General features: G+C 39.6%; 1 protein-coding gene across 1 annotated transcript; it reads right to left on the bottom strand.

The window, feature by feature from the left end:
• Positions 1-1,919: 1,919 nt before the first annotated feature.
• On the bottom strand, positions 1,920-26,379 carry LOC143318998 (uncharacterized). The gene is made up of 14 exons (XM_076727555.1): positions 26,229-26,379; positions 25,685-25,786; positions 25,336-25,588; positions 14,332-14,549; positions 12,844-12,968; positions 12,523-12,623; positions 12,284-12,413; positions 11,531-11,664; positions 3,769-3,800; positions 3,498-3,587; positions 2,818-2,910; positions 2,531-2,673; positions 2,288-2,388; positions 1,920-2,149 (listed from the first exon to the last, which is right to left on the bottom strand). The coding sequence occupies exons 1-14, from the start codon at positions 26,377-26,379 to the stop codon at positions 2,002-2,004; spliced, it is 1,821 nt and encodes a 606-aa protein (XP_076583670.1). The 3' UTR covers positions 1,920-2,001.
• Positions 26,380-27,002: the final 623 nt, after the last annotated feature.

Here is a 27,002-nt window from a genome sequence, read left to right as displayed (position 1 = left end):
AATGACATTTTGTAAGAACAAACTATGGGAATCTTTGGGGACAATTTGAGTGCAAATGGCCTAATCTGTGAACACTACAGACTTTTATTTTACCTTTAAACATAAACATTACTCTGTAGTTAATAAATCCACTCCCAGGCAGCGTAACCCACTTCTCCAGTCTCTGATTTTCAAAATAGGTATCACGAACATCAAAGCAACAAAATATTGTCAGCAGTCTGTTTGCTGCCCCATATTGTGCCTATGACCTGGCCATGATAAAGTAGCGTTCATATAAGATGCATTGAAAACAAAATAAATACCATTTTCAGAAAGAGACCCGTATTATTGGTAGATGGGCTTGGACTCTCTCTGGAAATACTGCACACGAACATCACATTGCACAATACACTGTACTGTAAGAAAGCCAGTAATTACTTACAGATTCAGTGCCACCTGTTCAACATTCAAATTACTGCTTCAGTTTCAGTGTCCTGGTATTGTGCATGCTGGCCTGCTGTCACACAGTCATGGTTCACTGGGAGGCTTGAAGTAAATAGAGCCCTTGTTAATGTTAATGTTACAACTGCTGAACACACCTGTTCTTGTTTTTCAACCAAAAAAAGTCTCAACGGAAGGTCCAGCTTGTGGTTTCTGAAGATTTGAACCATGTCTTCCCTTTGATGGGAGAGTACCGCCCCCTGCTGGTTACTGTGTATAACGCAGATAATAACGTGTCTTACTGTGAGGTAAATTGAATATATATTTCAATGAGAGTGGAGAAAGAGAGAGTGAGAGAGAGAGAGATTATGCAGTATGAATTGTTGCTTCTCCTCCACATTGTCTTCTGTATTAGTTTTCCTTTGACTCAAGGAATTGAGATGTAGTGTTCACATTTAATCATGCGTTCATCTTCAAAATGTACCCTCCCCTTCAAGTCCAGTTATGCACAGTGCACACAGCAGACTACACATGGTAGCTTAAAAGCACAGCTGTCACTGATAACATTAATAATGGCTCTGCTCTATTTAAGTGTACCAGTAAGTCATGGTATGCATGAAAGTAAAGTAGCTAAATGGAATTCAGCAATCATTTATGTTATTATTTACACCTATGCCGTTTCTATTGTGACACATCAAAACTTCTCATGTGAAAAAGGCTCATTAAATTTTATCCACGGCACCAGAAACTACCACACAACACCCAGGTTTTCTGTCTGTTATTTTTTTTTTTAGCTTATGTGCCCCATACGCACTGACTCATGAAGCATAAATAGTAAAAAATGCATTTAAATCCCTTTGAGCGATACAGTAGGTGAACAGTTGAGCTGTAAAAGTGTGAATAGTTTCTCAAATGAACATCTATTTCCCTGAAGCAGAAGGGAAAATTAAAAGGTCATAGCTTTACGTCTACATGCAGGATATCTAATAAATCTACAGGCCTAACTTCACAGAGCTGCTCAGATACAAATCTCCATATAAGCAGAGGAAATGTACAACACTGGCCTTATAAAGTGAGGGTGATGAGCATGACAGATAACTCTCAAACATCTGAAAATGAGTTGGATGTGAACCTGTGGTTTATGAGGACAGTTTATGCAGAATTAAATGCCATATTTTGGAGTTTAATGTCACTTCACATAAAGAAACCGGTAAATGAAACATGATGATAATACTGTCACCTCTTAATGCACCAGTGTAAATCTGGTAAGACGGTCCTGTTTACACACAAAATCAAGTTCTGACACTGATAGGCCACATGTTATTAACAAATTAAATGTAGGTGCATAGATAGAATGAATGCTAGAATGTATAAAAATCAGAGAGGCTAAACACACTGACTTGAAGACATACAGTTCACTAAGTCTTGTTGTCAGACATGATTGCAGAGCTTTAACTGTGATGTGTCAAAATGCATGTTGGGAAAAAGGCCTATCAAAGCACATCTGTAAGCCCGTATGTGCTTGTGTCTATGCATGGTGACGAGCTTCTGCCTGTAGCTCATCAGGGTTTGGATGCTGAGTTACAGAGGCACCATCTTTTCACAGATCCAGGCGTTTTGGTTATTACATGCTGCATCATTCCAGCTGTTTTTGTTTTCATAGAACCTTAATTCTACACAGTCTTCGTCTCTGCCGTTAAAGCTGTTGGGCTCCCCGATGTGCCAGTAGCTGAAACCAAAGAACGAAAACATGCTTTCAACAAGAAAATCACAACCAAAGAACCATGAAGTCAAATTAAACCACAGCCCTACATCATTCACTACTGCATTATGAATAATTAAACAAAACAAAACAAACATTATGAACCTTGTATTGAGGGAAGTCCCATCCACCCATTTCCATGTCCCCTCTGTGTCTGTGTCAGTCAGTCCAATCCATGTGAGCCGTTTGAATTGTCTTGTGAATTCCTTGTTGACAGTAAGAGAAACATAATTGAAATATAATCATTTTCAGCCACCCTCCGTCTTGGTGACCTTGCATTGATTTGATTTGTCCTTTTTTCCCTCTCCTGTTTCTCACAGACAGATTTCACTCTTTCACATCACAAACCTGTTCTTCTTTGCTGTTGATAATCACCAGGTCTGCACCTCTTTGCAGACAGTCATCTCGACTTGCTTGCCAGGATTTGTACATGGTAGAGATGTAATAGAAACTGTGGTTGAAGTATACCCAGCCTTGTTGGGAGTAATGATCTGTTGAGGATAAAAAGCTCTGAAAAACCTTCATATATTGTTAAGAAATAAACAAATAAAAAGAGGCAGAAAAAATGTATGGCCTTGTTGTGTCTTTTTGTTTCCATGTCACAAAGGTGCATTTCATTTCGTCCTCATCCTCACCGAAGGTATTCATCTTCCTCTTGAACTCATCTCCCTCTTCAGTCAGGTTTTTGATAATGGCCTCAAACTCTGACATCCTTGCAACAGAACTGGCTGAGAGAGTAGAAAGATTTACACATTCCCTTTTGTTGCTGTAGTTAACTGTAGTGAGGCTATGTTACTGATATGGACTGCTATCTGTGGACAGACAGGGTGGACATGCATAGCATCTGAAACATGATGCATCACACGGTGTTTGCAGTCTGTATGTTGAAGATCTACCTTTCTTTTCAGTTTTGCAGTTTTGACTGAATCAGCAGCAGCTGAGCTTGTTGAGCTTGTCTGAACATTAACAATCGCGAGAGTATTAGTATATTGTGAGCAGTGCACCTATCAAGGGAATCCCCTTAACCTTAACCATAGTACTTTTGTTGTTGTCTAAAAAGTCTCTTGAGACTGTCAACACTATGGTGCAGGCCTCCACAGATGAGCTCGCTACGAGCAGGCACACAGGATTAAGGTTAACATGTTTATTAAAGGCAAACACTATTCTACACATATTTAGAAAGCACCCAAGTGATTGTCATTATTCAAATAGTGATGGTAGCTAGTTGCAATACCTGGATCTCTTAAAATATTTAGATTTTTTGAATTTTAATATAAAGCACAGTGAAATTAGAGAGAAATTTAAGATCACTCACAGCGAGCGAAACGCAGTGAAATGTTGAGAGCAGCTTGCAGGATACACAGGAGTCCCAGACTCACAGCAGCCAGTCTGCAGAGTTTTTCCTCTGTGGGCAGAATCAAACACACACATCCAGCCTTGATATTGTGTTCACTGCAGCAGGAAACTGTTAAACCATTTTCATTTGACTTTGTAAACTGTCTCTGGATGAAACAGATTGAACTTCGTGTGCAGTTTGTTGCCTAAATATTATATTTTCTCAGAACTGATTCTAATGAAAGCAGCACCCTCCACGATGGCTTGGTTCAAAACTCGCACTCTGCACCCAGAATAGAACAAGACGACCAGTGAACAACACTGTCAGACAGGCTTAAAGTTACTCACTCCTGGATGAAGCGTCACGCAGGTTTTCATCGTCCAAAGTCATCTTAGACTCCTCTTCAAAGACAAACCTCAACATTTCTCTCCCACCAAAAGTGATGAAGGTATGTAATGCTGCTTTTTTTAAGAACAGCACTGATATATAAACTGACGCTTCTTGTCTGTCTGACGATCTGTTTACCAAACACACTCCTTCTCTTCCTTCTCTTTTAGCAACTTATCACTGTCACACGCCCTTTTTCATTTTGACTTTCTGTCTTGCAAAGGCGTCCTCCACAGATTCTAATGAAGTGATAAAAGCGATCATCAACACACACACATCCAAAGTATGGCTATTATGATATTGTGTAATAAAACGGTGTCACTTGTTGCAATGCTGTACACACAGTATAAACCTGTCTTGACAGTAATATAATCAGATGACTTCTGTGGTATGTAGATTGGTATCAGATTGAGACTTTTTCATAAAATGGATACAATTTATTCATAAGAGAGATAATGAATCAGCCTGCTCAACTCATCTATGTACAATAATCAGAAGTGGCAAGCACTCCACTTTAAACAACAACAACAACAAACAGTAGCTCGTTAGTAGTAGTTTCTTCAACAGAGGCAGCGTGATTCTCAGAAAAATCTTTCAACCTTCATATTCAGAGGACATATAGATCAATAATAAAGCATGAGAACACTAACAACTGTCAGTCATTTCCGAAACAATCCACAGAAACAGCCCAGAGAGGACTCAGATGTGAGTGTTGTATGTTAAGGTAATGTTACACTTAGGCAAAGAAAACTTCTCCGTTAGATGAGAGACGACTGTGCTCATCTTCAGAATACAAACAGTTTCATGGTTGACATGAAAAAATGACTGTTGTTGGAGATGGGAAGCAAACTATGGCGTCCAGTGTCACACAAAGCAACACTCTTTATATGCCCAGCTTTCGTGTTACCTGAAAGGTCACCATCACCATTGAGCACCAACATTACATTTCATCTTCTGGGGACCCCATTACATTTCATGGACATCTGACACAAAACAATACTTGGAGCCTCCACAAAGGAGACGATATCTGTTGCACATTGACAACATATAAGTAACCTAACAACGAAACATCTGCTAACTTAGTGCTGCCCCAGGTGCTGTGCAAAGGTGCTCCAGAGTTCATTCAGGACATAGTAGTGTTGTTTCAAGACGATCCATGTGTTAAGTGGTGTTTCACCGGATCTTTGCGAATGGTTAATCTAGCAAACAACCATAATCTAAACACCAACATTCAGCACCACAGTGCTGAACGTTTGCTACTAGGTTAATCCCCAGGAAAGCAAAAGCTACGCACCCTTCAAAAAACAAAACGACAGTCATCCCAGAGGACTTTGGTACCGAGGTCGTGGACCCAATTGCTAACAAGAAAATTATATTCCTCCATACTTTTGTATGCTGTCATTTGTTTTCTAGAGTAGAATGGCGCCTGAATGAGCAGGGAGTTGTTATATCTGCTGTCTCAATAGCAGAAGAACTTTCAGTTCAGTTGAAAAATCGCTCCTCTTCATAACATAAGGGTCTCATCCGATATGTTTCCGTTTGTGCCTTTCTCTCACACTTTCATCTAACTAAGCCAGTAAGAACTTTCCATCATCTCATCCATTGCATTTTTCACATCCGGCCCTCCATCGGAATTTAACGCCACGTTACTGCAAACAACCTATTAAGTGATTCATGGTCAGCTTGTGCTACGCAATTTATCACTTTTACAACTGATTTTATCATCGCACTCACCAACGTTATCCAGAATCCTCTTCAGGTCAGTTGTCTCCTCAGTCATGGTTCCCATTTGGCCTCAGCATTGACAAAATAATTTCCATTGTCTGTTGTGTTAATCTATCTACGATACAGTGTTTGTTTCCTCTATTTAATCTAATACAGCATCATTCGCTTTCTTGTAACAGCAGTGGTTGCTAGCGATTGCCACGAGATTTATAAATACAGTCCGGCCTATACCAATTACCAGTCATCAGTTCAAGATAAGATGATATCTGTAACTGCATACAGTCGACTATAAAAGGGGTTTACAGACCAAAAGTCCACTTCCCCAAACTTCTCAGGAAGAAAATGAGAGGCTTTCTTTACAGCAGCCCGTTACACTTAGCTGTGTTATTCTTTGCATACGTTTGGTGTCAGCTGGTCATGTTTCTGTAATGATATTCATGGTAACTCAACACAAGGTCTTGGTATTTGTGTTTTGTGCCTGTGGTTGCTTTCTAACCTGATATCTGTGGTGGGTGGGGTGTTGTCAGGGTATTTGACTTCCGCAGAAACGTTGACACAAGTTCTCCTTTCAAACACGCTGTATGTAGCAGGTTGTGTGAACTGATGAGAACTGATACGTTTGACATGTCTCTACAACATCCAGCAATAGCAAGCAGAAGTTAAGAGAAAAAATTGACTTCTTAAGGTCAATTGAAAATAAAATATGTCCTGATATGATGTGACCTGATCTGTTCCTTAAAACACAAATGTACAGTATGTCTATCATGTTTATGTCTCATAAATTCTGACTTTCTTGCCATTCAGATGTTATTGAACATGCAGGCACGTCGTGCAGTTCGTTCATATTTTCATTGTTTGTGTTTATTCCCTGCCATCAGGTTTATAACACAACATGTAACACATAACAAATGATATATTTTGCAGACAGATTTTAATGAATAAATCTTGATGAGTAATTTGCCATTGCAGTACTGTATGTTACTGGCATTAGACAAGATAATAAAAGATGAATTGTTAACTATATATGTTGTGCAGTCATATGATGCATTGTTCAACATGTCAGGAAAGCAAAGCTGTTCATCCTTTTTAAAGCGGTCACCCTCAAAGATGGAGCAAAAAACTGGTTGTCAGTCGAGGGGAGGCTGAGTTATTTATAGCAGGGGCAGCATTTTCATTTTGAAATTCACCAGAAAATCTAAGAAGAAGAAAAAGAACAAGCTATAAAAAGATGTAAATCTCTTCTCTGACAGGTTTGGATGCAGGGTTATGGAAGAAATTTCTTTTCACAGATCCAGAAGCACGAAAACGAACAGTCTTCATCATTCCACTTGATTTCAACATCATAGAACTTTATATCCCCACAGTTTTCACTTCTTTCACCGTTAGGCTCCTTAGGCCCCCAGTAGCTATGAAAAAACAAAAAAAAAAACAAAAAAAAAAAGAAGCTTTTTTAACATCAGAGAATTAAAATTAGAAGTGCAAAGCTGTGATCTCATTTGGATAAAAAATTTGTGAACCTTTCAGTTACCGGGGTCCCATCCACCCATTTCCATTTCCCCTCTGTCTCTGCGTCAGTCAGGCCAATCCACAAGCACTCCTTGAAATGTTTGGCAAAATTCTTGTTTAAAAAGAGAGACATAAACTGTAAACAACACAACAGAGATATAAGTTTGATTTTTCAGTTACACTGATTTAAATGTATCCTCCACCTCAATGACTTTTGAATTCGTTCAGTATTTTTACTCTTTATTCTACATTACTTAAGTACTGCATCTGTCATACACACAGATTCATGTATGTATGCTTTGCATGCTCAGACACACAGACACACATAAACACACACCTCTTCTTCTTTGCTGTTGATAATCATCAGGTCTGCACCTTTTTGAAGACAGTCATCTCTACTCTGTTGCCAGTTGTTCTTGGTGGAAGAAACGTGATACAAACTACCTCTGAAATACGTCCATCCCTCTTGAGTATAGTGAGAAAGAGAAAGAACCTTAATAACTCATTAACAGCAAGAATTAACAAAATGATTCTGTTATATGACAAAGAAACAAGATGATATCAATGAGACATCTGTGTGTTTGCTGTATAATTTGAAGGCTCACAGGATGAAGACTGTCACTTTAACAGCTGATTTTATCATCAAACTCACCAAAGTTATCCAGAATCCTCTTCAGGTGAGCTCTCTCCACAGTCATGTTGTTCCAACTGGCCTCAGCATCTGCTATATAATTTCCATTATCTGTTGTGTTAATTTATCTATGATACAGTGTTTGTTTCCTCTACTTAATCAATACAGTCTCATTAACTTTCTTGTAACAGCAGCAGTGATTTCTAGTGATTGCCATGAGATTTATAAATACAGCCTGACCAATTACCAATCATCAATTCAAAGGATTATCTATCACTATTACTGCTAATAAGGACATTGTTTACACAGTCCTCTGTATTAATAATGCTGTTGCATTTAATACAGACAGCAGAGAAGTCGCAGCTGAGATTAAATCTGTAACTGTATACACTAGACTACAAATACATTTACAGGCCCACATCTGTACAGGTTTAATCTTACTTTTAACTTTACTTTACTTTTACCTTGGGTTTAATTTTTCTTCAAAGGCAAGAAGTATGAAACATAAGCACAAAGCACGAAGCTCCAATCTTAGACTATAATGTTAACTTTATTGTAATGGGATAATCAGGTTCTCAGCAGTGATCCTCACCATGACTTCAACTTAAAGTGCCATCATGTGAAATAAAAGACACAACTGAACTCACAGAAAGCCAGACGCAGTGAAATGTTGAGAGCAGCTTGTAGGATACACAGAAGTCCAAAGCTCACAGTAACACATCTATACAGATTTCTCTCTGTGGGCAGAAATCAAACAGAAACACACCATTATTAAAATTTTGTGACAGCCAGGCTTAATGATTGTTATATGGAGCAAGATTTCTCGGAGACAGAAATCATCTCAGTTCTTCTTCGGGCTGGCAAAATTGGCCAAAAGTGACATCTGAATATTCCTTCTTAAAAATAACCACATTGGTTTGAAACATTCAAATATCTTTTTTTGCACATTATGTCCATAATAGTGAAAACCAATAGAGCAAGACACAAACTACTTCTACAGTATTTCAACATAAACATCTTTTAAAAGATCTACATACCTACTCATTACAAAATAAGTTAATAAAATAATATCCTATATTGTGTTGTTGAATTATTCACTTGTTTCAGCTTGACCCACATTTCAAATGCAAGTGACGTCGTGTGTAGAGTTTCCAGTTGGTGTCGGTCCACATGTCCTGGAAGATTTCAACATCCCGGACAAAAGGGAGGAATACCGGTTGCTTATTATCTGATTATGGACCCTATTTCCCATGTTTTTGTTTCTCCAAGTGACTAATGGAGAGAACAAATTTGGAAAATTTCCCATTATTCAGCAAAAGCACAGCAGCCAGCAGTCATGAAACAGGCTGCACTGTAATCCCTCTTGGCATTTGCGCACCATCAATGTACGTCCACTGAAAGTCTTTGTTTTTGCAATTGGCATGCTCAGATTGTTATAATAACTGTCTGACAGAGATAACTTTAAGATCAGGTAAGATAAAACTTTATTAATCCCATGCCAGGGAAATTAAGTTGTTACAGCCAGCAAAGTATTAAAAGATAGGCAAAAGCAGTGGCATAGACAGATCAAGATAAAAAAGGGCCTAGAATGAAATAATGAAAAATAAACTATGTACTGTATATGTACATTATATACAGATTATAAAAAAGACTGCTGTTTATGGTAGTGAGATCCTTTTTGTCTGACTAAAACTACCAGACTCCATTGACAGAAAGAGTCATTTCATCATCATAAAAAGCACGCTGCATTCAAACGAGACTAAAACTGGGTGACAATCAGTTGAAATAAACTCTTAATTGAACGAATACGAGAGGAGTGAAAGAGAGGCTGACATGAGGGCAGCAACAAAAATGACACGTAGAGCCCGAATATTCTCACATGTAACTCATGAATTATTTTCAATTGACACTAAGACTGGAGCCATTTAAATATGTTGAAATATGACTTAAACAGATTTTCCTCTTTAAGTAAGAACTGAGATATGATGGCAACTAGTGGTGTAAAAGCAACAATTCAAAGATCACTTTTGTGAAAATTAGTATTTGAGCTGTGAAAGTTGTTGCAGAGATTGGCTGACCATGATGGACGATTGTGTATACTATTAAATGTGAGCTACCAAATTTAACAGTCAAACAGTTTTACTCATAATACAACAAATTTGACTAAATATTATCAACCAGAACAAGTAAAACAAGATGGTGGCACATGATTAAAATGTCCAACAATTGAAATTCTTGTTCTTATTACTGTTGTTATTATTCTAAGATTTGTTGAAGTGTGGGATTTGTGTCTCACCATGTGCTGCAGCACTCATTTCGCTGTCTTCACGAGAGCGGCTCCTCACCATATTTTTTCAGCTGGAGTCTGATGAAGATGTATGTGAAGACGTTTTCTCGGAACAGCAAAAAAGCTGAGATCTGCATCCCCTCTAATACTTTTTCTCTGCTTACAAAGCCACACCATCTTGTTCTTCCTCATTTTTCAGTAATTTGCTGTTCTTTCTCAACACAAACAACTTCTCTGTACGAGGGTTTGCCGCTGCGAGTAGAACTCAGACGGATTCCTGGTTACCTGCAAGGTGAATGATCTTAACACTCCACGGAGGAAAGCTGCTCTCTTCTTTCCATCAGGGATTTATTAGCTCCACTCTCTTGGAACTGTCCTTTGGTTTTCCATTGTCAAAATTTGTGGATAGTACTTGATACTTCTTTGTAACCATCTCAGTTGGGGTTCCAAGTGAGCTGAACCCATACTAAAAGGTGGAGTGAAAATACTGCAGACCACTAATTGGTCAGATAGAATCATCAATTCTGCAACACAGAACAACCAGAGTTGCCTTTTCTGAAACAAAGTTTTGACCTTGTTGTGACAAACAGCCACATACTGAGAATCAGCAACATCCTCCATTGTTCCTGTGTGTTTGTGTCACACTGGAGGTGTCACGGTACTGTCACGCAGTATTGCTGTAACGATCAGATAAGAATCTCACCTGCATTGAGGAGATCTTATCTGCAGTGGATAATGCAATCGAGAAAATCACCAGTGAGTCAGGTTGAGCCAAGTCGAGTTGTACCATGCAGTGGAAGTGAGGCTTTAGTCTCCTGGGTTTCCTAAAGTTAAGACATCTTACCAGGATATCATTCATGCTTTAACTGGTGTATGGTGGTGCTGCATTTTTTTCATTCATTTATATGTTCAGTGGTGATTAGTTAGTTATTAGTCACTGTTTATAAGTCAAGATCTTGGTACCTTCAGAATTCACCTTGTTGAGGGTGGTGCCCCAAGGTGATTTACATGTAAGTTAAATTCTGTTATTTACTAAAAATACTGATTATTTCTGATAGCCTGTAGTTGAGTGCAACCACAGACGACAGGTTCAAAATGATCTTCCACATCTCACACTTTCTTTCATGTAGTTACATGTGTGGTGTATTTGTGTGTATGTGTGTATATGTGTGTGTGGTGGTCTGGAAATGAATGACAAAAAACATCTGATGAGTGAAAAACAACAGACTTCAATAGATCAACTTGTACCTGCATTTTAACAAATATCTGACAAGTTTTATAATGTCATGAACTGTGCGAAGGAGTGACGGAGCTGGAAGAAAATGAGAGGCTTTCTTTACAGCAGCCTGACGTACTTAACTGTGTTAATCTTTGCATATGTTTGGTGTCAGCTGGTCATGTTTCTGTTATGATATTCATGGTAACTGAACAGAAGGTCTTGATATTTGTGTTTTGTGCCTGTGGTTGCTTTCTAACCTGATATCTGTGGTGGGTGTGGTGTTGTCAGGGTATTTGACTTCAACAGAAATGTTGACATAAGTTCTCCTTTCAAACACGCTGTATGTAGCAGGTCGTGTGAACCAATGAGAACTGATACGTTTGACATGTCTCTACAACATCCAGCAATAGCAAGCAGAAGTTAAGAGAAAAAATTGACTTTTTAAAGTCAATTAAAACACAAAATATGTCCTGATATGATATGACCTGATCTGTTCCTTAAATTTTAAGGCTTAAAACACAAATGTACAGTATGTCTATCATGTTTATGTCTCATAAATTCTGACTTTCTTGCCATTCAGATGTTATTGAACATGCAGGCACGTCGTGCAGTTCGTTCATATTTTCCTTCCCTGTGTTTGTTCCCTGCCATCAGGTTTATAACACAACATGCAACACATAACAGATGATATATTTTGCAGACAGATTTTAATGAATAAGTCTTGATGAGTAATTTGCCATTGCAGTACTGTATGTTACTGGCATTAGACAAGAAAATGAAAGATGAGTTGTTAACTATATTTGTTGTGCAGTCATATGATGCATTGTTCAACATGTTAGGAAAGCAAAGCTGTTCATCCTGTTTAAACCCTCAAAGATGAAGTGAGAAGCTGGTTGTCAGTCGAGGGGAGGGTGAGAAATTCACCAAGAAATCTAAGAAGAAGAAAAAGAAGTTATAAAAAGAGTTAAATCTCTTGTCTGACAGGTTTGGATGCAGGGTTATGGAAGAAATTTCTTTTCACAGATCCAGAAGCACGAAAAGGAACAGGCTTCATCATTCCAGCTGTTTTCAGCACTATGGTACTTTACATCTCCACAGTTTTCACCTCTTCCTCCATTAGGCTCCCCAGACCCCCAGTAGCTAAGAAAAATAAAGGAAGAAAAAAACTTTTTTAACAAATCAGAGAATTAAAATTAAAATAAGCACAAAGCAGTGATCAAATTTGGATAAAAAAAAAAAATGTGTGAACCTTTTGGTTACCGGGGTCCCATCCACCCATTTCCATTTCCCCTCTGTCTCTGCGTCAGTCAGGCCAATCCACATGTACTTCTTGAAATGTTTGGCAAAATTCTTGTTTAAAAAGAGAGACATAAACTGTAAACAACACAACAGAGATATAAGTTTGATTTTTCAGTTACACTGATTTAAATGTATCCTCCACCTCAATGACTTTTGAATTCGTTCAGTATTTTTACTCTTTATTGTACATTACTTAAGAACTGCATCTGCACACAGATTCATGTATGTATGCTTTGCATGCTCAGACACACAGACACACACAAACACACACCTCTTCTTCTTTGCTGTTGATAATCATCAGGTCTGCACCTTTTTGAAGACAGTCGTCTCTACTCTGTTGCCAGTTTTTCTTGGTGGAAGAAACGTGATAGAAACTACCTCTGAAATACGTCCATTCTTGTTGAGCACAGTGACAAACAGAAAGAACGTCAATATCTTTTTCACAACAAGGATGAACAAAATGGTTCAGCCATGTAACAAAAAGACAATTATAAATGTGGATGTTTGCTGTATCATTTGAAAGCTCACAGTCTGAAAATAATGTGGGTTTAATTTCACTTTAAAAATAGATTTTTTTCATCATACTCACCAAATGTATTCAGCATCCTCTTCAGGTCATCTCTCTCTTTAGTCATGTTTTTCCAACTGGCCTCAGCATCTGAAGTACAATTTCCATTGTCTGTTGTGTTAATCGATCTATGACACAGTGTTTGTTTCCTCTACTTAATCTAATGGTGTTTGAATCTCATCCTCTCTATGAATATTAGCGTAGAACAAATTCTCACAGACACATATTTAGAGAGCAGTCAGAGCAACTATTTCTCATAGTTCAGTCTACCAGATAGCAATTTCCACTTTATTGTCTTTTATCCGTGAAGCTGGAGCGTGATTGAAATGCTGATAGTCAAACATAGTTATTATCATCATCTGCCTGAACAATCTCAATTCTCTAATTCAGGTAATACAGTGGGTGCACTTAGACCAAGTGATGGTTATAGCTTGTAAGTACTGAAACCGTGGTGGTCACCTCTTGCTCTTTCCAGTGTTAGAGAAGTGAGATGCCAAGTAAATGGACACAAACATAAATGAAAATGACTCACAGAGAGCATGACACGGGCAAATGTTGAGAGCAGATTTTAGGATACACAGGAGGCCAAAGCGCACAACACCCAGTCTGTACAGAGCTGGGTGTGGTGAGCTATGTCACACAGAAAACTGTGTGCAACAGCCGGCATGAGCATGAGTGGAGGGAAGGGGCGGTTTGCAGCGTATGAGTAGTGATTGACAGATGTCAGACGCTCCTCTGGCTCTGATTGGTTGTTTTGTGTCGGGCACAGTGGATTCTTGCAAATCGCAGTAGGAGCAGTAGGTGGGACCAATGGAGCCGTTCTTTTTTCCACAGATTACATGTTTCATGTACTGCTGTGTGGGCATAGGGACAGTTTCAGCAAATATGACAAAAAATTACTTTCGTAAAAGTTACCTACTGCATCTTTGAGGACAAAAATGTCCCCATTAAAACCCATTAAATTGAAAACTGCAATTTTTGATGCACTAAAACTTTAAATGCAACACCTTAAATTGCTCATGTTACATTCTGCAAACTCTAACCCTTTCCTCCCGTTCCAACTCTTCATACACCTTGAAGTTGCTCCTTCACATAAAGTTAAGAGAGTAGTGCTGCTGACATCCAGCGATACAGCTCAGCATCAACTTCTGCCCTCACAGTCTCATTCATTCTCTTGCATTCTCTAGTTACCTTGAAGCTTTCTCCGAAGGTCATTTCTATCTTTGGTCAGGGCTTCAAATCTTTCTTGCAGCTGGTCTCTTTCTTTAGTCAGGTTGTTGTAACTGGTCTGACACTGGTCTGTTTCTTTAGTCAGGTTGTTGTAACTGGTCTGTAACTGGTCTCTTTCTTCTGTCAGGTTGTTGTAACTGGTCTGTAACTGGTCTCTTTCTTCTGTCAGGTTGTTGTAACTGGTCTGTAACAGGACCATCCCCATTTCCTGCTCAGGGTTGTTCTTGGTATCTGTGTTTGATACATAAGCAAATAAATAAAGAAAGACTGTCAACCTGTTTTATTCATTTCTTCTATTCTTCTGGCTTCATCAGCATGCTACCAAAGTACTCACATCGGGAAACGAGAGTTCTGAGTCCAAACAGAAGGAGAAGACACAACAGACCCAGACACAGTGCAGCAGCTCTGCAGGAACTCTTCTTTCCAATTTGAGCACCTGAGCATAATGTGCAATGTTTGTCACACAGGAAATGCTGAGAGTAGCCTGTAGGATACAGAAGAGTTCAATGCTCAGAATAACCAGCCTGTACAGTTTTGTGTTTTGTATTGAGGCACAGATCTGGAGAAGGGTACAAAAAAAATTCCACAGCATTGAAGGTCCAGAAGAGCACAGTGGTCTCCATCATTCATAAATGGAAGAAGTTTGGAACCACCAGGGCTCTTCTTAGAGCTTTGGCCGCCTGGCCAAACTCAGCAATCGGGGGAGAAGGGCCTTGGTCAGGAAGGTGACAAAGAACCTGATGGTCACTCTGAAAGAGCTCCAGCATTCCTCTCCTATTTGGAGATGGGAGAACCTACCAGAAGGACAACCATCTCTGCAGCACTCCACCAATTAAGCCTTTATGGTAGAGTGGCCACACTGAAGCTTCTACTCAATAAAAGGCACATGACAGCCAGCCTTGAGTAACCCAGCTAGAGCCCAGACTTGAACCCGATTGAACATCCCTGGAAAGACCTGAAAATAGCTGTGCAGTGATGTTCCCCTTCTAACCTGACAGAGCTTGAGAGGATCTGCAGAGAAGAATGGGAGAAATACCCTAAATACAGGTGTACCAAGCTTGTAGCACCATACCCATGAAGACTTAAAGGTTGTAAGGGAAAGCTTAAAAAATTGAACTCACAGGCTGATCCAACTTGCATGAATTTCATCATAACATGACTCAGTAGTGTGTATGGCCCCCATGTGCCTGTATGCACTCCAAACAACATCTGGGCACGATCCTGATGAGTTGACGGATGGTGATCTGGGGGATCTCCTCCCAGACTTGGATCAGGGCATCAGTGAGCTCCTGGGATAGTCTGTGGCAGCACTTGGTGGCGTCGGATGCACCAACACATAACGTCCCATTGGTGCTCAATTGGATTTAGGTCAGGGGAACGTGAAGGCCAGTCAATGGCATCAATGCCTTTGTCATCCAGGAATTGCCTACACACTCATGTCACATGAGGCTGGGCATTTTCCTGCACCTGGAGGAACGCAGTACCCACTGGACCAGTATAAGGCTGACAATCGCTCTGAAGATTTCATCCGGGTAACTAACAGCAGTCAGTCAGGGTACCATTGGCTATGACACGGAGGTCTCTGCGACCTTCCAAGGATATGCCTCCCCAGACCATCACTGACCCACTGCCAAACAGGTCATGCTGGATGATGTTTAACCGCAGCATAACATTAACCACAGCATCTCCAGACTCTTTGATGCCTGTCACATGTGCTCAGTGTGAACCCGCTCTCATCTGTGAAGAGAACAGGGCGCCAGTGGCGGACCACCAATTCTGGTGTACTCTGGCGAAAGCCAGTTGAGCTGCACGATGCTGGGCTGTGAGCATAGGTCCCACTAGAGGATGTTGGGCCCTCATGCCGCCCTCTTGCCACCCTCATGGAATCTGTTTCTGACAGTATGGTCATAAACATGCACACCAGTAGCCTGCTGGAGGTCACATTGTAGGACTCTGGCAGTGCTGCTCCTGTTCTTTCCTCACACAAAGGAACAGATACTGGCCCTGCTGCTGGGTTGATGCTCTTCTCATCAGAGAAAAAAAGCAATGTCCCATTAATTCAGTGGTTGAAATTTTGAAATTATGTACATGTATCATTAAAAGTTGGCATATTTTTTTTTTACTTTAACGAGAGGTCTAAAGTAAACATTACACTCATGAAAAAGTAAAACAAATAAAACAAGACAGTCAATGGAGAATGGAGAACGATCAATGCAAAAGCAAATATTTTTGAACAAACATAAACAATATGTTAACATCAGCACTTAACACTGAGGTGTCAATTTTTCCTTTGCTTTCTTAGAGGGCTTAATTTTATTATTATTATTATTATTATTATTATTATTATTATTATTATTACTCAAGTTTCAAACATTCAATTTATTCATTCATATCAATATGGAAGTTGCGGTGCTCACAGTGGTCTGTGGTTAGGTTCCATCTAACCACAGACCACTGTGAGCACTACGATTTCCAACATCCACCGAAACACAGGAGAACAACACAGGAAACACAGGAGAAAAACTATTACAAAATGAATCCGAAATGTAATTTGCATGACTTAAAAGTTGCAATATCATAAATAAGATTCATGTTAATATTGTTGTTCATGTTCCTTTTTAAAACTGAATTCAAAACTGTTAAACTGTAGGATTTCTGTCTCACCAGGCGCTGCAGCAGTCACTTTACCATCTTCATCAGAGCGACTCTGTAATGCATCATCCTTGGCTGAAGCATCATCAGGGCTTTCATTTGCCATAGAGGTCTCATCTTCATGGCAAACCATCTCCATATCTTAGCCAGTGGAGAGTGATGAAGATGCTGGTAACAGCGTCTTCTTTAAATGGTGCTGGTCTGTGATCTGATTGTTTTTTTTATGCCTCTCTTTGCTGATGCAGCAACACAGTCTCTTTCACACTCTTACTTTCAGCTTCCTCATTTTTCAGTAAGTTGTCTTTCTTCTGAAACTCATACTGGAAAATCCTCACCCTCCAGGAAGGCCAACTTTCCTCATCTTCATCATTCCTGTTACTTATTAGTGATCATGAGAGTTTGCATGTGCATTGCAAAAACCCAACCATGTATGTCACATCAATACCTTCCGATATAATACGTCCTCTGAAGTTGATGTAAAGTTTAATCTGCACAGTGTCAGCAACTTAAACAAGCACATACCTCTTTTGGTAACAGAACAATCTCTGTCATAATTACTTTTTCTCCCTTTGAAATTGGACTTCCCCTTGTTACAGCTTTTAAGACGGTGTATTAGGGCCACTGCTACAAAAAAAAAAAAAAAAATCTGAGATCGCAAGAAATAAGTCATAATATTTCAAGAAAAAGATCAAGGAATAAGCCATGAAAAGAGGGGTTGAATCAAGAGTAAAATGTCATATGTTATGCTTATAGGTTGATTGGATTACTTGTGCATGTTTTAGCCTTTCCTGACAATCCATAGGCTGTAGCCTCCAGCCATTTTGACTTGTGAGCTCTGCCATAGCTCCATAGCTCTGTGTCACATTTGCTCTGCCTCCCCCTCACGTAAAGACACCATGTTTTCTCCTCCATTATCCCCATTGAAAAGCTTAGGGAAGCAGCTAACAGTGGCAAGAGGCCACATTAAAGTGAATTTTATGCCTGATCAGAAGTGTTTTCAAGCAGTAAGTTACAGTCTTCTGAGAGGATAGGCTCCAAGGATGAAGACTGTTTGGTTTGGCAAATGTGCATCCTGTAACTGTAACATTCTGAAAGGAGCAGAGAAAGCAGGTCCCTGCTAGAGTCCTGCATCTGCTTTTAAGAGAGAGAGAATTGGGGGGACATTCCCCTTTATTGTCACACACATGCACGGAACACTGCACACGAGGTGAAATTTGTCCTCCGCATTTCACCCATCCTGGTCGTCCCTCCTCCGCGGCAGACCAGGAGCGGTGGGCGGCCAGACCGGCGCCCGGGGACCCGTCTCGCCATCACCATTGGTCAGGTGGTGATTTCTTGCATGTTTTTAGTGGGGGTATATTTTACGGAGGAGAACATGCAAACTCCACACAGAAAGGCCCTTTTTTCCTCAAGCAGCAGGCACCGAAGGCATGGTGGAGGACACACCCCCGGTGCCCGCAGCAAGAATCGAACCCGGGACCTTCTTGCTGTGAGGCGACAGCCTCACCTTCAAACACACCTTCAAACACATCTGGTTATTGGCTCATACATCATGCAACTGGTTTCATTTTTTCTGATAATACTGTAATATAAAGTGCTTATTGGTGAAACCTGTAACTTGATCAATTCAATCAGTTATCAATTCCTGAGGAGGGTGGGGCATCTGGAAAGGAGGGAGTGTGGTCAGATTGCTGTAGATTGACGGCACTACACAGCTGAGTGAAGTTGGAGAATGTACTCCCACTGTAGAGATCACCTAATGTGCTGAGGCCTTGTTTTTCCCAACAAGAGAATCTGGCATCAATCTTCGCAGGCCTGAATAGTTAATTGTTGCATATTGGGATGTTATGGGGGAGTGTGTTCCAGCCAAAGTACTGCTTGATTCACTGCCAATTTTCAATGTGCACACAACTATTGGATTATCTGTGTAATGTTTTGATTTGATTCTCTCGACATAGCATACCAAAGCTTTTAAGGAGGAAAAGTAACATGAATGTGACTCCAGTTGGCACCACTGAGTTTTGGGACAAAAGGCCCAGTGTACAATTTTTTGCAAATTGGCAGCCCAGTAGTAAAGTAAATTTGGCAGCCCCAAACCGCCTGCCGCTTTGCTTCTCTGTAGTAAGAGTTTTTGCAGCCTTGGAGATTTATTGTTCGATATAAAAGAGGAGATTAGACTGTCAATGCTACGAAAGAAGGACCTGGCGAGGAACAGAGGCAGACATTGCAAAAGGTACAGGTATCGTGGGACAATATTCATTTGAATACTTGTTATTCTCCATGCCAATGTGATCGGCAAGCTATTCCATTTCTAAAGATCTTCTTTAACTTTTGCATTTAGCACGGAGAAATTGTTGTCAAATAGTAGTGATAATTTTCGAGAGACGTTGATCCCTAAATATTTAAACGTTGTCAGGGAAAGAGTGAATGGCAAATCAGACTGTGCAATATTCCCTGCCAATTCCTTAATAGGGAAGAAATCACTCTTTCCTATATTGAGCTTATATCCACTAAACATACCAAAAATTTTGGGTGTGTCTAAGATATGGGAGATGGCCATTTTTGGGTTCGACACATAAAGTAGCAGGTCATCTGCATACAGTAACATTTTATACTGTATAAGTTCTTGAGTGAATTTGAATGTAACCAACAGGATTGAGAACAACACAAACGATAGTGACTGAGAGGATCCAGGGACCTGTGGGCGATGGATTATCTACCATTTCTGTGAGATGTTGGTGACTGAATCTGAAGCTAAGTTACGCTAATTTAGCTAACACCTGCTGTCTGCACATGACAGTCGTCATGTTACTGCAGGTAGAGTGTGCATTGTTTCAGGCTGAAACTGGTGTGCTACAACTGTTAAAATTTACTGCTCCTGTAAGATATTAAAGGGTGTTACAGCTAAAGCTAAAAGACAATGTTTGCACTATTTACACTGAATGAAAATGGAATGTACGAGGGAGAGTACAAGATGCTGCTGGGAAGTTTAAAAACAATTCATATAATTCCAATTATGTTAAAGTAGCATATTGAAAATTTTCACAATGTAATAATTCACCATGGTCATTGACAACTGAAACTGTAAGTAATAGACTTGTCAGGTTTTTGAGTGCTCCTGAAGTGCCTGTGGACCTTTGATTCTGGATTCTCTTGATGAAGGAAATGGCGAACCAACCTCATTAACTCTTATTCCTGAGGAGGAAAACAGGTCCTCCTTCACTCCCTCATTTTGATAATACCAGTGTGGTAGGATTGTGTCACAAGCCCCAAAGACCCTACATTAAAACTGACCCAGAGCAATTACTGATCTCAGAAACAAGAATAGAAACGAAACTGACAGAATTGACTCCAACCTTAACATACCGACAAAAATAACTACTGTGGAAACTTAAATATGTCAAAGGAGGAACCAAAACTTATTATGTTAAATGGACACTTTCCTTAAAAAGAACAGTGGACATCTAATAGAGTTTATGAGGAACGTGAAAGTATATTCAGAATACTGGAATAATGAGTATGATCATGGCTTATGTGAGTTTATTGAAAGGTAGTAATACCAGCTTAGACTGTAATGTATTTTTTTTCTCTAAAACCCCAAAACAGAGTGCAATCATTTGCAAATGAATTGTGTTTACTGACAACAGTTTTGCACAGTGTTCCTTGGTCCATGTAGTAATATCCTTTATACAATCATGTGTTCACAAAGTGGTGAACCTCTCTCCATCCTCGCTTGTGAACAACTGAACCATTCCAGGATGCCCCTTTCATACTCAATCATGATACTATCACCGGCTACCAATAAACCTGTTTACCTGTGGAATGTTACAGACAGATGTTTTTGGAGCATTTCATAACTTTCCCAGTCTTTAGTTGCTCCTGTCCCAACTTGTTTGCAATGTGTTACTGGCATAAAATTTAGAATAACCATAAATTAATGAATTTTGATCACTTAAAACAGTAAATATTGTATTGATATTTTGTTTTTGTAATGTTTTCAATTGAGTATTTGTCAAAAAGGTTTAGTAGATTATCATATGTTTTACACATTGTCCCAACTTTTTTGGAATCAGTGACAAAAGTAGCTTCCTTTCACCGACTCCTGAGGGCATCACAGCAAGAACCACAACCTCCTCTTCTCTCTCTCTCTCTCTCTCTCTCTCTCTCTCTCTCTATCTATCTCTCTCTCTCTCTCTCTCTCTCTCTCTCAGTCACTGACACATTTCTAACACACATCTTATTCAGGGGAAACAAAAATGTGGCATGTCTCAGTCAAACAGAGTCAGACTCATCTTTAATGTGAGGTGACATGTACGGAAAAATTCAGACAAATATAAAACAGAATAAATGTTTAATAAATACATGTTTGAGCCTTGTACAACGGTAAGCTGATCCATTTCTTCCTCATTTCATTTTCCACTGTGTTAACAAAACACATGCAGCTACTCTTTACAAATCCCCTCTCCCCCCGTCTCCTCTCTGTCTCCCCTATGTCTGTCAACTGTGAGTGTGTTTGACTCTGACTCATCAGTTTGCCTCAGTTATCAGTCATCATTAAACCTTTAAACTTTTTTTGGGCTCCTGTCCTCTCTGTCGAAGTGCAAAACTTAACAGGATTCTTTGCATAAAACCTGAAAGCTCTCTTTTTGGTCTCTACCAACTCCTGAGGGAAAGATCTGGCTTTGTTGTTGTTAAATCATCCACTATGTTCACCATGTTTTGCTGACATTGTATATTTGGTGCTAAGCGGGTAATGTAGGGTCAGCTTTTAGAGCTTTTTTTTTTTGTTTTTTTTTCTAGCTGCCTTCTGCAGATATTTCTCTATAAGTTCATCATTTCACTCACTCCTTTCACAATGTCACCGTCTTTTGATACATTGCTATAAAAATATTGATTATGACTGATGAACAACTGACTACATGTTATCTGATAACGTATCTCTATAATAGTGCAGGTAGTTTTAGAAGTTGAATATCTGTAAACATGAATCATTGTCACAAACAGCTGCAAACCAGAGAGCCATGGTATCATGCAGAAAACAGCAATATCAGTCATGACCAGTTTCACTTTCTGGTACTAGAATGATAATATAGAATTATGGCGGCACTTTTAAAATTATGATTAAAAGAGCCGTTTAAAATTATTAGTGAGGGGTCCTCCCCAAGAAAAACCTTTTCAGGAGGGTTTTATCCCCCTTTTTAAAAGAATGGTGAAAATAAAATGGATAAAATCGGATGGCCGGTTTGACACAGGGTGGGACCATTTTAAGAGTGGTCCCTGCATGTTCTTCCCGTGCATGCGTGGGTTCTCTCTGGGCACTCCGGCTTCCTCCCACAGACCAAAAACATGCTCATTAGGTTAATTGGTGACTCTAAAATTGTCCCTAGGTGTGAGTGTGAGTGTGAATGGTTGTTTGTCTCTATATGTTGCCCTGTAATCGACTGGCAACCGGTTCAGGGTGTACCCCACCTCTGGAATACCAGCTGGAATAGGCTCCAGCCCCCCCGCAACCCCAAAAGGGATAGGCGGTATAGAGAACGAATGAATGAATGTATAATATGATTAACACAAGTCACAAAGAGCAAGGCGCAGGGAAATGTATAGGACAGCTTGTAGGATATAGCAATGTGTGTATGCAGTTTTCCTTCTGTGTGCAGAAAACACACACACACACACACACACACACACACACACACACACACACACACACACACACACACACACATCAGTTGAACAGCATGCCTCTCTCTGTATTGCATTTAAATGGTAGTACACTTTATCTAATAGTTTACAATTCAATGCATGATAAATGTTGTCATTCCTGTTGATATTACTTATATGGTTAAAACAACCTAACATTGACAGAATTTCTGTGTCACCAGGCACTGCAGCAGCCACTTCACCACCTTCATCAGTTTAACTCGTGCTGAAGCATCAGAAGGGTTTCCCATTTGAATAATGACCATATGACCATAATTTCCCTGCAGGGGTGTGATGAAAGATTTAATCGTGGTTTCCTTGTTCAACTGGTACGATCTGTGATCTGCTTCCTCTTTTGTTTGTTGCTCACAAAGCAAGGCACTCTTGTTCTTCCTCATTTTTAAGTAAATGGTCTTCCTTCCTTGATTAAAACAGTTTCATCATAATGGGGATTATGAGCACTGCTCCAGCTATAACATGTAGAGATCCTTGTGTGCCTACAAGGTGGAGGATTTTCACACCTTGTGGAGGCAAACATTTCATGGTGCTCACCAGTGATGCATGCTGCATGACCAAAACTCTCTTTGTTCGTCACAATCTGATCTGAAAGAAGTTGATGATATGACAGCACCAACATTTTGAAATGTAAAAATCCTCACTTATTGACGTTGTCTCTGATGGAGGAACTGAATACACCCACTCTCACAAAGCTTGGTATTATGTTGTATTTCACCCATAATGAGCACATTCACATGACAGATGCATGACTTGGATTATGCCTCTTGCCCTGACCTCTGCTGGTTAAATGTTTCCACACTACTGTAACACATTGCTGACTGCACTTCATCTCAAATAGCATGACTAATACATCTCATCACATTGAAGCACCTCTGAATAAGTCTAATATTTATGGACTCTGGAATAATAAATATATCATCATGAATCATAAATATCTATAAATAAATATTGAATAAAACCTCAACTCTAATCCTGGCATAATTTTGTTGTTCATTAATAATAAAAACAATGACAATTTGATTGCAATAGTTGGAGAGAGACGGGAAAAGAGGGGGTGACATGCAGCAAAGGGCTACATGGTACATGTTCAGCAAGTGAGCTACTAGGGCTCTCTGTCATTCCTATATTTATTCAAGATGGTGTGAAACTAAAGGGAAATGACACTGTTAAAGTGACAAAAACAAAAAACAAACCAGCAAAAAACCTTTATGACTCAGACAGAGCGCACACAGGTAGAATATAGCATCAACAATGACAGGCGTATGACAAGCAAACAACAAAGGCAACAGACTGCTTTATAGCAAGATCATATAAACATGCTGCTAAATATTTCAACTTCTTACATAACACATTAATGACATTTTGTAAGAACAAACTATGGGAATCTTTGGGGACAATTTGAGTGCAAATGGCCTAATCTGTGGCCTATGACCTGGCCATGAGAAAGTAGTGTTCATATAAGATGCATTGAAAACAAAAAAAATACCATTTTCAGAAAGAGACCCGTATTATTGGTAGATGGGCTTGGACTCTCTCTGGAAATACTGCACACGAACATCACATTGCACAATACACCGTACTGTAAGAAAGCCAGTAATTACTTACAGATTCAGTGCCACCTGTTCAACATTCAAATCACTGCTTCAGTTTCAGTGTCCTGGTATTGTGCATGCTGGCCTGCTGTCACACAGTCATGGTTTACTGGGAGGCTTGAAGTAAATAGAACCCTTGTTATTGTTACAATTGCTGAGCACAACCGTTCTTGTTTTTCAACCAAAAAAGTCTCAATGCAAGGTCCGGCTTGTTGTTTCTGAAGATTTGAACCACGTCTTGTCACTTTCCTCAGCAGATGAGGATTTAGTTGTTATCACGGGACCTAAGAATGGGATTCTGGTCATGTGGTCCCTGTCTCTTATCCCCGTTCATAAACGGTATCTGTCGTTGTTGTGAATGTCCTCCTTGATCTTTCTCCAGCCGTCCACTGACTCCCGCTGGTTGACCAGTTTTAGCTGTTGAGAGCAGATGAGAAAAAAAAAAGATGAGTGGATGCCCATTCTCATCTATGTTCTTCTCTGTCTCTCTTTATTATTGGCATGAATGCTGATTCTTATTCTTTGTTTGTGACACCTAACTACCTCACACTTTTTAGCACAGGAATTTCAAACTTCACAATGTTCAGCTCATGGAGGATGTTACATTGCCTGCTTACCACCAATTATTCCCAGTTTTCACTTATCCATTATTTTTTCATCAAGAGCTCAAGTTTGTGTCGTGCCCCTCAGCCTAATCTCTGCTAAATGGCCCAGCAGTTAATCAGAGGTTACCATCACCATTTATGGCATCTGTGCAATATCTCTGTGCAAAACATCTGGACAATACCTTTGAATGTGGCTGAATACTTTGGTGTATGCTGATGTTCTTGTTGTGTATGTTTTGGTGTTTATTGGTCTGAGTGTGATACTGCATGTTAGTGGTAGTTTTGCTGTACATGCTGCAACATTCACTGTGTCTCTCAAATGCCCAAATTTCTCCCAAGGCAGACAATAAAGGCTATATGATCTAATTCTAAATTGTATTGTCTAGTTACCTTGAAGCTTCCTCTGAAGATCCCTTTTCTCTTTGATCAGAGTGTCGAGTCTTTCTTGCAGCTGGTCTTTCTCTGAAGCCAGTTGGCTGTAACGGGTCTCTAACTGCTCTTTCTGGCTTGTCAGGCTGTTCTCTAACTGGTGTTTCTCACTGATGAGGTGGTTGTAACTGGTCTGTAACTGATCTCTTTTATTCCTCAGGTTGTTGCAACCGTTGTTCAATGAGGCTGTCTCCATTTCCCACTCAGATTTGCTCTTAGTATCTGTGTTTGACACATAAACAAAGAAATAAAAAAAGATTGGCAACGTGTTTTATTTATCTTCTTAGGGCCTCATATGCATGCTAACAAAGTACTCACACACGAAAAACAAAATTATGAGTCCAGTCAGTAGGAGAAGACACAGCAGACCCAGACACACTGCAGCAGCTCTGCAGGAACTCTTCTTTACGTTATTAACACCTGAAGGTGAATGCAATGTGTCAGTGTCAAATCAAGTAAAGTCAAGCCAGCATTTGTATTGTCATCTCTCATAAAACACAGTACAGCCAGTGAACTGATCTGTGATGTGAAATTGAAAACCAGTGTAATGCTTGGGGTGCTTGAATAGTGCGAACACACAATTACAGTTTGTAATGTTAATGATTTTCGAAGGTGCACTTGAAACCATTCACACGTATGGAAAATATATTTTTAGAAGCGCCAACATAAAGTTTGTTTCAAGCATACATTTGCATAGCTTTGCATCTGATCTCTTCATGGACTTTGGCCATCTTCTGTTCTTTTCTTTGCCATTTTAATCTATCCCACATTACCGTTTCTCACATAAGTCATTTTACCTAAAGACAAGTTGTACGTGTGTAAAAATGCATGTAATAATATCTGCAGGTGTTTGTTACCGTACCTGAGAGTGCAGGTCCAGTTCTGTTTGGCTCCAGAGCGTGGATCAACACATTTTCATAAATATTTTCAGAACTTTGTATCTCCCTTTTCCTCGTGCTGGCGTTTCCTGGGGGTCTCTCTACATTAGCGTAGATATTCAACAGTTGATCCATGATGTTCAGCTGTACTAAAGGTACAGGTTGGACCTGTGGTGCCTAAAGCCATCAAAGTCAGCAGAGTGTGCCTTTGAAATAGGAAGTGATTATTCTGAAATGTGCTCAGAGTAACACCTTCTAAACGAGGAAAATACTTATTGACGTATTTGACTCTACCTAACAGGAAACTGAGGAGTGGTGTGAAATATTGTGGTGACCACCACTACCTGTAATGATGTTATGGCAGGTCAAAAAAACACAAGGAAGAGAACCCACTTATGCAGACTAACAAAAAAGGCAGAACGGAAGCAGTTCAGAGTACTTATTTTAACAAAATAAGGCAAACAAAATTCAATTGAGTACAAAAAAATCCAAATATCCAGAAACAAGAAACCTACAGGGAAACAATTATCTGTCAAATGTGTAAACCAGGGACTAGACTAGAAAACTAGACACAAGGGAAAGTCCTGATCATAACACTACCTGTTTGGCCTATATTTTACAGCTGCATGAAGGTGGTTTCCAATTTGGGTCGTGCAATGTTGCAACAACTCTTGAACGTCACACTTAAAACATATTTCTATCTGTCTGTAGACTGAAAGATGGATAATATTAGAAAGGTCAGTATTTGCAAGTGCAGT

The sequence above is a fragment of the Chaetodon auriga genome, chromosome 4 (genome assembly GCF_051107435.1).
Source record: "Chaetodon auriga isolate fChaAug3 chromosome 4, fChaAug3.hap1, whole genome shotgun sequence".
Taxonomy (NCBI): domain Eukaryota; kingdom Metazoa; phylum Chordata; class Actinopteri; order Chaetodontiformes; family Chaetodontidae; genus Chaetodon; species Chaetodon auriga.
This window is presented reverse-complemented; position numbering and strand designations above follow the sequence as displayed.

Excerpts from the sequence above, each read along its gene's own strand:
- LOC143318998 (XM_076727555.1), bottom strand. The coding sequence starts at position 26,379 with ATGGATCAACTGTTGAATATCTACGCTAATGTAGAGAGACCCCCAGGA. Across the intron at positions 12,969-14,331 it reads CCTTCGGAGAAAGCTTCAAG|AATGGACGTATTTCAGAGGT; the intron begins GTAACTAGAGAA and ends GTGCTCAACAAG. Across the intron at positions 11,665-12,283 it reads TCTGGATCTGTGAAAAGAAA|AGACATGTCAAACGTATCAG; the intron begins TTTCTTCCATAA and ends TGGATGTTGTAG.